Source organism: Mus caroli, chromosome 3, assembly GCF_900094665.2.
Source record: "Mus caroli chromosome 3, CAROLI_EIJ_v1.1, whole genome shotgun sequence".
Classification (NCBI taxonomy): Eukaryota; Metazoa; Chordata; class Mammalia; order Rodentia; family Muridae; genus Mus; species Mus caroli.
In genome coordinates, this window is record NC_034572.1 from 145,257,087 (window position 1) to 145,270,125 (window position 13,039).

Genomic DNA, 13,039 nt, shown 5'->3' on the forward strand with positions numbered 1-13,039 from the left:
TGCTACCAGCCTGGTTTTTGCACTATACTACTACTACTATGTACTGTAAAGAATTACCTAGTATTTTCTGGTACATTTTACTGGAATAATGTCACTATTCTATTCATTGAACTTCCGCCTCAGCCTTAGCCTGTATTAATAAACCTTGCCTTGGGACACTACCATTACAGTAGCTGTTAACTGTTAGTTTCTGTCATTGTATATTAGTTGCTATTTTACTACAAGGAATAGATTGCCTTTTTTAACTACTTTCATTATATTGTCCTAGATTTGGGGTGGTTGGGGTTATCTTCAAGGTGGCTCTGGTGCCTCTGACGTTCGTTCTTCAGGTGCTTCCTTAGTACCTGACACAGTAAGATAACTTTGTCTTCTGAGCTCCAATCGGTGATTCATTCTCTCTCTCTTTCTTCCTAAGGATAGAATTTAGAAATCAGTCTAAGTGTACTAATTGCTATCTAAATGTCACTAATTATAATCCTTTCCAAATTAGAGCTAAAAAGTATGTTTGGGGCTGGCAGTCAGTCAGTAGTGCTTGTTCCTGCAGAAGCCCAGGTGTGATTGCTGGTAACCACGTGGTAACTCCCACTGGAACTGACCCCGGGGACCCAGTGCACAGATCACACACGTGGACAGAATGCTCACACGTAAAATTAAACGCTCAGACTGTCTTTACAAACATGCAGGACAACACGTGTCTATGAAAAATCACAAGACTATATGCTACTTTTTTATTTAACCTTTAATAATTCCGTTCTAGTGCTTCAAAGCTATTTGTGGCTTTTCTAAAAATGTGTGCAGGAGATATCAAGGGATAAACCATGCTTGGCCTATCCTTAAAAATGGATAGAAACCATGTTCTATATTTCTCTCGTGTGCATTTATTTACTATTCCCAGTTTCTTTGTCCACCCTTTCTATACCCACTTGTCATGTATTCCCATCAAACACTTGCACAATTCCATGGTGTAGACAGTGCTAATTACAGTACTGATGGTGTAGAAGCAAAAGTGATAATAGCCTTCAGAAACTTAAATCTTGTTTTGTTTGTTTGTTTGTTTTTAAAAAGGAGATCAGCAGGCTCCAGCTCCAGCTGGACAGGTTGATTATACAAAGGCTTGGGAAGAGTACTACAAGAAAATGGGTATGCTGTATAGTTTACGTCTTATCTTTTATCTTATTAATTAAACTAAAGTAAATACACATTACAAAGTTAGAGATTAGTAACAAAATACTTGCTTGTTTTTAAAAAAGAATACTTGAGGTAACTCATCTGTATGTTTTTATAATGTTAAAGTTTATATTAAACAAGCTAGGCAGTGGTGATACATGCCTTTAATCCCAATACTTGGAAGGTAGAGGTAGGTGGATCTCTGAGTTTGAGGCCAGCCTTGTCTACAAAGCAAGTTCCAGGACACTTGGGACTCTTAGACAGAGAAACCCCATCTTGAAAAACAAAAATAATAAACAGGAAAGGTGACATCCTGAAACTTACTGGGAGGTTAAGACATATTAAGAGCAATTCAAGAAATTCTTATAATTGTGCTTATATGGCAAAGAATACAATTGTCAGCAAGTTAATAACTAAAACCTGGCATTTCCTTACTAGGTAAGAATATATGGCTTTATTACTGTACTTTTGTGTGGTGGTCTAAATGGAATGAGATTAAATTTTAGACCAGCAAAGTAGTTGTATCACTGGCTTTACTGCAAAATAAGCAGAAAATTAGCCCACAGTGACATTGCTTTAATACTAAACATTTGCATGCATTGAAAAGGAAAAGAGGGTGACCACTTTTTAAAAAGATCTTGACAACTATTGAATTACAACTATTGTAATTCTTAACATAACCATAGTGATTGTGTAAGTGTACTTCTTGTTGGTGATACAGCTTTCTACAAAGCTCCTTTCAGACTAAAGAGGTTTTATATTTGAACAACTGTTTGGGGAAATGTGATGACAAACTTCTGCAGTGAACAGATGGACTGATAACTTTTCTTAACCTCACTGATCTCAGGCAGGTTCTAACAGATGAACCTTAGCACTAGAAACTTGAAACCTGCCAGGCAGTGGTGGCCCACACCTTTAATCCCAGCACTTGGGAGGCAGGGGCAGGCAGATTTCTGAATTCAAGGACAGCCTGGTCTACAGAGTGAGTTCCAAGACAGCCAGGTCTATACAGAGAAATCCCTGTTTGGGGGTTGGGGGGAAGAAACTTGAAACCTTAAAACAATACTGTGTGTAATTAGAATGCTTACATAATTTCTTCTCTGAACTGGGATGTTTTGAGAGTAGATGGAAATGTATTAATCATTCCGTGGTAGCCGTGCTGAAGTAATACTGCGTGTTTATAAGGAACTGAGCATGCTAGGTGAGAGTGCATTAGGTCCATTGTTTACTTTTACTGTGTAGTGCACCAGGCATATTTGTGTGTTGATTGGGTAGAAACTTGGTAATTACCTGGATTAGATAATTAGGAAAGAATAAGGTTGGCGTCTGTGCTCAATTATGTCATATGATTTGTTTAGATGACTTCAAATAAGTTTTATAGATATTTTACATTCTGTATTCTTAAAAAGTATATTGACTAGGACTTTTGAGAGTAGGTTCTGTGAATTCCTGTTCTTTTATTATTATTATTATTATTAAGATTTATTTATGTATATGAATACACTGTAGCTGTACAGATGGTTGTGAGCTTTCATGTGGTTGTTGGAAATTGAATTTTAAGAACTCTGCTCGCTGTGACCCAAAGATTTATTTACTGTCATAAATAAGTTCACCATTGCTGACTTCAGACATACCAGAAGAGGGCATCTCACTATGGGTGGTTGTGAGCTACCGTGTGGTTGCTAGGATTTGACCTCAGGACCTTGGGAAGAGCAGTACTCTGAGCCGTCTCCCAGCCCGAATTCCTGTTCTTGGTTGTTATGTCTACCGATCAATCAATTGGCATACATACAGACAGACACACACACACAGAGACAACAGCATGGTGCAGGATAACTATTTGGAGACTCATTTTCTTCAATTGTGCTTTTTTGTAATTATGTTGAAGATCTTAATCCTGTGAGCAAAAAAAGACTAATTGAACAATTAATTCCCTGTCTTATAAATCTTGAAAGATACTGTTTTAGGTAATTTAATCATTGAATGAGTATTTTTAATTATATGATAGTTATAAAAAACATTTTTCCCTGTAAAACATTTTTTCTGAAAGTATTGTCCTTGATAAATTTTTTAGGATAATCATAAATTAAGAGACCTTAAAGCAAAAGGTTCAGAATAGAAGCTCAGGAGGTAGATGGGTAAGAGTGCTTAATGACCTGGGTTGAAATCCCACTACCTGTCTTAAAAGCCAATCATGACTGTTGCATGTTGGGAAGCAGTTGCAGGAGCTTGCTAGCCAACTGTGGATTCAGTAAAAAGAGTGGGGGAGTAAGGTACAGAGGGATAGAAGAAGGCAGAGGCAGGCGGATTTCTGAGTTCGAGGCCAGCCTGGTCTACAAAGTAAGTTCCAGGACAGCCAGGGCTACACAGAGAAACCCTGTCTCGAAAAAGAGAGAGAGAGAAACTGTCATTTATTGCTTGTTTACAAAATTGATTAAGTATTTCTAGAATTCGATTTTTTTATCATTTGATAACTCAGAATGGTCACTTAAAACAAAATTACTCATAAAAGCTGAGTTTTACATCTTTCATTGAACTTTATTTCAGGTGCCAGGTTATTTTTAGTAAAGCCGTACTGTGATATAAACTCAGTATGTCTTTTTGCTTCATTGTGTGTCATAAATATCTTTCAGTACTTCTCTGTAGTTTAAGACTAGTAATATAGTGACCCAAATGGATAGAAGAGTGGTGAGCTAGGTATGGTGGCACATACACGCATTTAGTCCTAGTGCTCAGGAAGCAGAAGCAGGTAGATCTCCAAGGATGAGGCCAGCCCTGGATAGTGAGACCCTTTCTCAGTTAGCAAAAAAAAAAGAACAAAGCATTTCTTCTTTCCTTGTCAAAGATTATGTCTGAAATTTCCCCTTTGTTTAAAGGTATGTGAGTTTGGGTCATTTTGTCTTTTACTAATCATGCTGAACTAAGAGACTGAAGCTTGTGATTGAGATGAAAAGAGTATCTTTGCCATTTCTTCTGTGCTGCACTTTTCCCCCTCATCCTCCCTCCCTGTCTAAGGCATATTTAAGATAAACAGTAACTGAAGGGGCAATGAGTGAGGCACAGATAATCCTAGCACTTGGGAAGTTGCCAAGAGGATAACAAGTTTTGAGCCACCTGTGCTACATAAGTGAAACCCTGTGTTGAGATAAAAACAAGAGCTATTGACCCTCCTGTGCCTCGCGTCATAAGCTGTACTTACGGTACATACATTTTTGTATTAAAGATGAGGGGGTGTTTTAGGTCACAAGGGCGGACACAAGGTTATTAAAAGGCTTGGAAGAAGTATTAAAAAGGCAAGATGCTGTGTTTACTAGAGAAGAGATACTATGAGATTTGTAATTATAGTTGCAGCAATAAGTTCTCTGTCTTCCTGAAGGTCAAGCAGTTCCTGCTCCTGCTGGGGCCCCACCCGGTGGTCAGCCGGATTATAGTGCAGCCTGGGCTGAGTACTATAGACAGCAAGCAGCATATTATGCCCAAACGAGTCCCCAGGGGATGCCGCAGCATCCTCCAGCACCTCAGGTATAATACATTTGCTATTTTTTGTTTTGTTTTTGTTTTCCACTCCAGCCATGTTTTCTGCATGTTTGTCTGTTTGGGAATGAATATGTTTTACTTGGTAAAGTATAACTACATGAAATATTGTGTTGTGTTTGGGGACTCAGTTTTTCTAATAATGTTTTCTGGCATCTGAGTGCTATTTTTGTAATGCCTTTGATTTTAAAAATAAATTTTCTTCCCCCAGGGATTTGCAAATCATGCAAGAAGCCACCATCATTTATATTAACCAGTTTTTCTTTCTTAAAGGATTCACTCCTGAATTAGCTCCATTTAAAGGATTTTCTTTAACTTTTTGTGTATCTCTTATGTATCTCTTCTGCACAGGGCCAATAATAAGAAGTGGACAATACAGTATTTGCTTCATTGTGTGGGGGAAAAAACCTTTGTTAAATATATGGATGCAGACGACTTGATGAAGATCTTAATTTTGGTTTTGGTTTAAAGTAGTGTTTTTTTTCCCCCCTCTTTTTTTTTTTTATTTTGAAAATGTACAAAATATCTATCACTACTGATAGGAGGTTAATATTTCTGTGTAGAAATGAAAATCGGTTTGTTTTTAGTCTTTAGTGTAGATGTACACATTCCAGCAAATGTATTTGCAACTATTATGTGGTCGATGCTTTGTGATATAAATGTACTTTTTCAATGTATACTTTCACTTTTAAAATGCCTGTTTTGTGCTTTACAATAAATGATATGAAACCTCCTGTGTCGGTAAGTTGGATATGTGGGTAAAGGATTCATAGTTTCTTAGCAGTGATAAATTAAGATACATGTACACGAATATATAAGCTTTCCCCATGAATTACTGAGTTTTTAAACACTGGCATGTTTTTTTCCCCTGTTGGAGTATAGTGGTAGATTGGAAGTTCTTTTCTGTTGTATTTGGCTATTTCAGCACAAGTAATCTTGATATTTTCATGTTTTTCCTTCTATTTGATCAAAAACTGCATGTGTATACGATGATCTTTAGTATACTTCCATTGCATTAACAGTGAAATTTCCTTTTATACATGAGCACTATTTCAGACCTGTACTGCTGCTACAACAGTTAACCTTCCTGTTCTTCACTTATTTCCCAGACTGTTTCAGCATAACTAATTTTGAACAGTTTGCAGACAGTGATTTGAGGAGTTTATAAGAAACCTTGTTTTTTCATGTAAAGCGACTCTTTCCATGTATATATATATTATAATAGTGTGTTTCTTTCTAAATTCAGGATAGAAAAGTAATAGAATGCGAAAGTATAGCTACATTGCATCTGCTATTGAAACATTTGGGGTATGAAAATGTTCAAGCTTTTTTTTTCTTTTTGCAGTATAGATAAGCTTTGTCTTGTAATTGCACAAGTCCAGTCATTGAATCAAATTAATTTTTTTATGTACTGAATCATTTTATTAATCTTTAACATTCATGCTGAAGTTCTGATATTTTGTTGAAAACCATTGTTTTACTCTGCATATTTGTTGGCTCTTTGCATATTAATATATTAGACTACATGCAAATACAGTCTGTCTTGCCATTGTCTGTTGAAGTGCAGGTTTGATCCAGCCAGTATAGAACTAGCTCTGTAGGGGTGAGGAGGACTGTGCTGTGTATCATCCTTGATTGTGTTCCTTCAAGGAGCATTGCACTGTAAGTACATCAGAGTGACAAATTGATGAACTGCAACAGTGTCTTTTTGTCCATGTTCCACATAATGCAATTGCTATATTTTGTGTGACTATTATGTTGGAATACAGTGCTGTCATGGGAAACCATAACTGCTTCTTAACATAGAATAATACATAGTTCTGTATTTTTTTTAAGTGAGCTTAATGGGTAAGTATTTTTGATATGCTTTAGCTAATAGCTAAAGAAAATTGATCAGTAACAAAGTTGAATAGTATTATCAGTGCTCCTAAAATGCTGTTTTTCAGTGTAAAATATGCCTATCTTTTTTATAGTGATATGAAAAACTTGAAATGTTTAAGACAGAAGTGCTTTTCAGTTTGCAGAGTTTAAGGACTTAACGCCTTTTCTGTCATCTGTGGGGAGCACCATTTGTATGAGGGCAGAAATGTTGAGGTTATAGGGCAGAAAATAGTACAGCTCATTGTGGATGCTTTGAAATGTTTTTTGATTGTTTTATGTAAACTTAGTGACTTCCCTTACCCTTACTTAGATCTGGATGCATAGCTCTAGTATGAAGTTTAATAGTAATAGTTAAGGCGTTACCTGTTAAGATCTTAAGTGTAGGGTATTGACATGAACAGTTCAGTATTTTGCATGATATTGTTAGATATTGATAGATGACCTAGGAAAGTTGTTGTGGTGCATTTAGTAATTAAACTGAAGGAAATAGTTGGATTCAGTATCATAATTCACAAATTGGAGGCTGTTGATTTTGATTCGTTTAAAATTTAAAATCTTTATTAATTGCAAACAGTGCAATTATTTATACTTCACAGTGCCTTCCCAGACCTTCCACCTTAGGTTCTGCTGCAAAAAGCAACAGGTAAGCACAACCTAAGGCCATCTCTATATAAATATATCAGTACATACATGTTGTCCCTGTGAGGTTTGTGGTTGTGGACTCACTCCAGCAAGCTGCTGCTGCTGCTGCCCCAAATGTACTTGGTTATTTATGGTACCATCCTAGTGGAAAGTCTGTTAAGTTGTTCAAGCAACTGTTTACAATTTTGGGTGATGTTTTGCTTTTTTTTTTTTTTTCCATTAAAATGAGTAGATTGCTGCAATAACTGAAAAACATCCAAATCTTTTTGTACACCCCTCCTCTCCCAGAGTTACAGAAATGTTAAAGTAAGAACACTTCCGTAGTTAGGACATAGGGAATGAATGATCTGGTCAGAACTTTCAACAGCCTTCACAGCCGTTTGTATGAGTAACAGGGAATTCTCTTTGCCCTCCAAATCCGATCTTTTTTATAGTTTTATTTTTATTATTTTCCCCCTGTATTATTATAAGTACAGTAATTCAGTGAGATCATTTTGGTTCAGTTTCATAGACAGTACTGTTTTCATGACTTGTATTTGCTGACGAGGAAGAATAAAGAATACTGGCAGTAAGTTTTGGGAAAAGGCATGTGCATCAGTGAAATGTTAATTGTATAACAAATAACCTTTCATAATCTGCATAACCAGTAGTTTCTGATTTATAATATTTTAATAACTGACTGCATTTATTTTTTGCCAGTTCAAAATGTTTGTGTTCTTAGGATTGATGTCTAGTGCATATTTTGAGTTAAATGACTATCTTAAAGCAGCACCATATCAGTTGTTTTTATTCATTTTCTAAAATGTGCTGATCCTATTAAAAACTCCTGCTTATCTTTTACAACAAAGAAAAATATTCAAAAATGCTGCCTTCATTTTCACACACAGTGCTGAAGATGCTGCAAGCACCAAATCATAGCTCATAAAATCAGGTCCTGAGATAGTTACCCATAAAGAGGAATCCTTTGAGTGTATGCCATTGGTGAGCCGATGAGCATGGACCATAGAAGGGCTCAATGTAGAAGGTAAAATTGGCAAATCATAATTGAGAAATATGAACTGTGTTCCCATACATAATATGGTATAGGGTGTAATGTACCTGCTCTTGATCACTTTTCATTTTAAAGTGCTATTCACTTAAATGTTCCATGAATTGTTTAAGTTATGTAGTTACTGCACCACAGTGTGTGTGTGTGTGTGTGTGTGTGAGAGAGAGAGAGAGAGAGGGAGAGAGGGAGGGAGGTCAGGTCAGTGTGTCGCAGGCAGATCTTCAGAGCCTGTCAAGTGTTGGTTAGCTGTACTCTCCATTTGGATAGATATTGGAGATTGTTTGTCTTGTAAGAACTTTTCACTGTACTGTAAGCATTTTAAATAGCACCAGTCTTAACCTTTAAATGGAAAGTAGAAAAGGTGAGCCAATTGATATGAATGTGGCAGATTTTAAGGTTGGTTGAAAATTGAATGGTTTAGATTGAAAGTAAACTCATTTAATTACAAGTTTACAGATGATTTTAATGCCATACATGTTAGTGTAGCAATACTTAGAATGCTTTGTTTGATGTTTATTTCAGAAATGCGTATACTAGAAAATCATTTTAATATTAAAACTGGTGACCTAATACTAGTTGTAAAGTGTTTTCTTAAAGAAGGATCTTGGCACTTAATTGATAAAGTGGATTTAGATAGGAGTGGCAAGTGCTCTCGATGGAGGAAGTTTTTGTTCACTTGAATACTTTGCCATTACAACCAGTTCTTCCTGAAAATAGTTACATGTCTAGAAAATTGATGTAGAATTAACTCGCTGGAGATAATCTCATTTTAGTTCTGCAAATTCTGCCTGCCTTTAAAATGCATTTTCATAGTACTTAGAAATAATTTGACTGAAAATAACTGCTTTTTATTTAATCAGTCAATCAACTTTTACTACAAATTTAATTGAGGGATTTTTTTTAAATTGGTGCTTTAAAGAAGCAAATAAATCCCTGGGTTTTATTTTCTTCAGTAATATCCTAAAGAAACTCTTTAATGTATTTGCGAGTATATATATATATTTTCTTATGCATGCTCGATGCATTTTCGTCCTGAGAAAAGTGTTCTCTACAGAAACTACCCGTGTGTTAAAAGAAGATTGGCTTAAAATGGCTACTGTGATGGGAACAGTGCCTTAGGGAGATGCAGCTTGGACTTGAGGTAAATCGAATACTTTACAAACTGCAATGTCACTATATGGAAAAGGGCACATGATTATTGTAATTTTGTATTTATGGTTTCCTTAATTAAAATAATAAATGTACAGTCATTACTATGATGAGTGTTTGTGTCTTTGATGTGTATAGTCTTTTTCTGCTTTATTACTGTGAAAGTCATGGTAAGTGCATTATACAGTTTTTAAATAAAGAAAAGGACCTTCTAATGCACAGGTAGATTTATTATGATTTCACAACATGTTTCCCAGAAAATTAAATATAAAACCACCCAATATTAGAACATAATAAACTTTTATTTACAGACTGTGTTGTTAGGATCCAGGGTTACATGGTCTCACTATGTATAGTTCTGGCTCTCATGGAACTCAGAAATCCACCTACCCCCATGTGCTGAGATTAAGGCATGCAACACTACACTTGACATTACAGACTTATTTTTAAAGCTAGAAATTTAAATCAAAATGAATCACTTTTTACTAAATCTACTGATCGCTCCATTTTCATTTTCATTGACAGTAGCTAATTTAAATGTAAAAAATGTTCCGTTTATTCATGCAAACTGTATACTTTAAGTATTAGTTGCTATAAATATGAAGCTTTTGTCTTAGGTTCTGACAGTCTGTCAGAACCTATGTTTTGACTTTGCACAGCATGGTAATGAAGATTTAGGGAAAGAGTAAGTCAGTATAGTGGCACCTCCGGTCTCCTTTTTGGCCCCTCCACAGAGATGTGTCGAGAGAGTTGGAGAGAGTCCCAAGTACAGAGGGAAGCCTAGTAGTCATCCACTAGAAAAGAAGGAGGAGAGGGATGATTTTGTTTTCCTATTTATTTCCTAATAAAACAAAGGATCGAAAAGCCAATTAGTTCTTACTTTCAATGGTAAGAATGCAGGTGCTGGCTGCTGAGCCTTTATTGTTGACTGCCTTACACATGTACTCTCCTCCATCTTCTGGGAAGGTTTCGGGTAAATACAGGCAGTAAGTTTCACCTCTTTCGATGTACTGATAATCTTCTCCATCCTGCAGTAGTTCTCCTTCAAACCACCATGTAATTTCTGGCTTGGGTTCTCCGGTTACTTTAACAGTAAATCTGACTGGCTCACTATCTACAACTGAGGTATTTCTTAAAGGCTTTTTGAACCATGGGGCTCCTGATCTGGTTTGCTCTTCATCTTCAGTAGTGGAGCCATTAACAATGCTACCTTCTTCTTCCTCCTCATCTTCTCTTTTCTGTATTAAAATAAGTATATTATCAAGTTGATATTTATTTTAGTAATAGAATTTTGAATGTAAAAAAAGAGAAGTTTGGGATATAGCGGAGTGTTGGGTAGCATGCATGATGCCCTGGTTTTCATTGACACAGAAAAGAGCTAGTTTACTACCTAAACCATTCCAGTGGCTTGCAAGCTAGCTAGCCTATGACGTTTCTTAATTGCTTGCAGACATGTTTAGAGCACCATCTCCATTTATACATACCTTCTGTAATGCCGCATCGATTTCTTTCTGTTCAAACTGCATTCGTAGTAACTTTTGTTCTTCAATTCTTCTTTGTTCTTCCTCTTCTCTTGCCTTTGCCATTTGTTCAAACCTGGCTTTCATGTTCACTTTATGAGTAAAAGGAGACTCACTCTTCTTTGCAGGCCTTACATCAACATCATCGTCCTTTAAAAAGAATGGAGGAAAGTTGTGTGCCAAGAACTTGATGTGTTCACGATTCAGTAATTTATAGGTACAAAACATTGAATGTATTTGGTTTGCTTTGTATTATACTGTAGCTGTTCAGGTTTTCAGGGAAATGAGTTGTTTTGAAACAATTTACAGTACTTTAGTCATACCTTAAAGGCTAGCATCTTATTGGACTCCTCACCTAGTCTGCCTAACTCAGGACTTCATTTAAGATTCTTTTACTTTTCTATGCACATACATACATACTTTCACAGAATATTGTACATGACAACTTTAAAATAAACTCTAACCACTACTACATAAGGAGTAGATTATCCTTGATGCTTCTGGAAATTTTAGAAATGTGTAAATTTTGGTGAGATGCCAGGGCGAAATACATAAGTGGAGAAGTATCTGGAATGTGGGAAATGTGATGAGGGTGAGTTTTGGAAGCCAAGAAAATAACCTATCAAAAAGTATCTAGAAAAAAGCCAGTTGGGTGGTAAATTATTAATCTTCGATACAGTGGTATAAACAGGTTAAATTGGTTTCAAAAGTCAACAAAACCAGGCTGGAGAGGTGACTCAGCGGTTAAGAGCACTGGCTTTTCTTCCAGAGTCCTGAGTTTAATTCTCAGCAACCACATGGTGACTCATAGCCATCTATAATGATGCCCTCTTCTGGCTGGTTGGCATTTATGCAGGCAGAATACTGTATATATAAGTCTAACAAAACAGGAAAAGGTTGACAAAACCAAAAAGTAGTCTTAAAATTTGCATGTAGGGCTGTTGTGTCTGTAATACTTTGAGTATCCAGTATCTGTGGAAATCAGAATAAGGGCGGATCCTTCTCAAACTAGAATTACAGGTGGTTGTGAGCTGCTCTGTGGATGCCTGGCAGAGAACCTCAGTCCTGCAAGAAAACTAAATCAGTGTTATGTGGTATCAATGGCTGAAGCCAGGCCTTTCTGAATGCTAGGCGCATACTGCCTACTAAGTTGTGTTCACAGCCATAAATTCTTGGTCTCTAGAAAATTTACAATTTATGTTTTCATAGCACTGGGGCGGGGTCTGTATGTATAAAGTACCCCAATTAAATGGAAATTAGGAAACAAACTGTAGATTGGGTACCTTTATAAGAAAATCTTGACTCATGGGTACATGCATAGTTTGATGAGTTTGGTTTCTTGCTTTGCCAGATCACATTTTAGTTACACTTTTCCTAAAACTATGGCATCAGGTAATAGTTACATACACACCTACATGATGGCTGCAGCATATTTGTGCGGCTTATTTACTGTCAAGTGGTGCCTAGTTGCCTGTGATGCTGTAGTTTGTTTTTAGAAAATACACGTTCTTGGGCTGAAGGTGTGGCTCAGCTGGTAGAGTGCCTGCCTAGTATGCACAGGACCCTTAGTGTGTGATCCCAGCACCCCAGAAGTGGAAGTGAGCAGCACTTCTGAGACACACTGCTGTGTGAGTGGGTTAACAGTGGTTTGCTTTCATTACCATAAATCTTACTAAATATATGAAAGAATGGTCAAGCCAGTCCACTAATGGTATAACTGGATCCTATAATCTCCCTTCTAGGATTCAGCATAAACTTTGTGCAAATTCATTCTTTGTATAGCTTCCTCCCAAAACCAGTCTCAGAAAGAGAAGAAAAAGGTTTGAATAAGCAAAACCTAGCTGAAAGGAATGTCAACTGTCAAAACATTGATGCTATGTTCCACTATCAGTTTTACTAAGCTGATGCTATAGGGAAGTAAAAGTTTTACATGGAATGAGTGTCCTAGAGCACCGATATTTATATTAGGATATTAGAACAACGCAGTGAGTGACTCAGTAGAGACACAGTAGAGCATTAGAAAATCAAATGAGGTTGAGAGTGTATAGCATGCATTAGTCCTCAAATGTGATTCCTGGTATCGTGCTTGCATGTGCCT

The 13,039-nt window shown here is 36.5% G+C and overlaps 2 protein-coding genes across 11 annotated transcripts in view; one reads left to right on the forward strand and one right to left on the reverse strand.

Annotated features, from left to right (window-relative positions):
- The window catches only part of Fubp1 (far upstream element binding protein 1), a 23,614-nt gene extending 17,657 nt beyond the window's left edge, over positions 1 to 5,957 (forward strand). For 4 of the 7 annotated variants that reach the window (XM_029475381.1, XM_021158430.2, XM_021158429.2 and 1 more), the window contains 3 exons: positions 1,066 to 1,140; positions 4,544 to 4,689; positions 5,053 to 5,957. In XM_029475381.1, the coding sequence (XP_029331241.1) occupies positions 1,066 to 1,140; positions 4,544 to 4,689; positions 5,053 to 5,061 (230 nt within the window). In that variant the 3' untranslated portion in view covers positions 5,062 to 5,957. The remainder of the gene's footprint in view (positions 1 to 1,065; positions 1,141 to 4,543; positions 4,690 to 5,052) is intronic. The other 3 variants (XM_029475382.1, XM_029475379.1, XM_029475380.1) reach the window with 1 other exon arrangement.
- Positions 5,958 to 9,704: 3,747 nt separating this feature from the next.
- Positions 9,705 to 13,039, reverse strand: part of Nexn (nexilin F-actin binding protein) — a 29,344-nt gene continuing 26,009 nt past the window's right edge. For all 4 annotated transcript variants that reach the window (XM_029475377.1, XM_029475376.1, XM_029475378.1 and 1 more), the window contains 3 exons: positions 10,906 to 11,091; positions 10,302 to 10,659; positions 9,705 to 10,215 (listed from right to left, as the gene is read on the reverse strand). In XM_029475377.1, the coding sequence (XP_029331237.1) occupies positions 10,202 to 10,215; positions 10,302 to 10,659; positions 10,906 to 11,091 (558 nt within the window). In that variant the 3' untranslated portion in view covers positions 9,705 to 10,201. The remainder of the gene's footprint in view (positions 10,216 to 10,301; positions 10,660 to 10,905; positions 11,092 to 13,039) is intronic.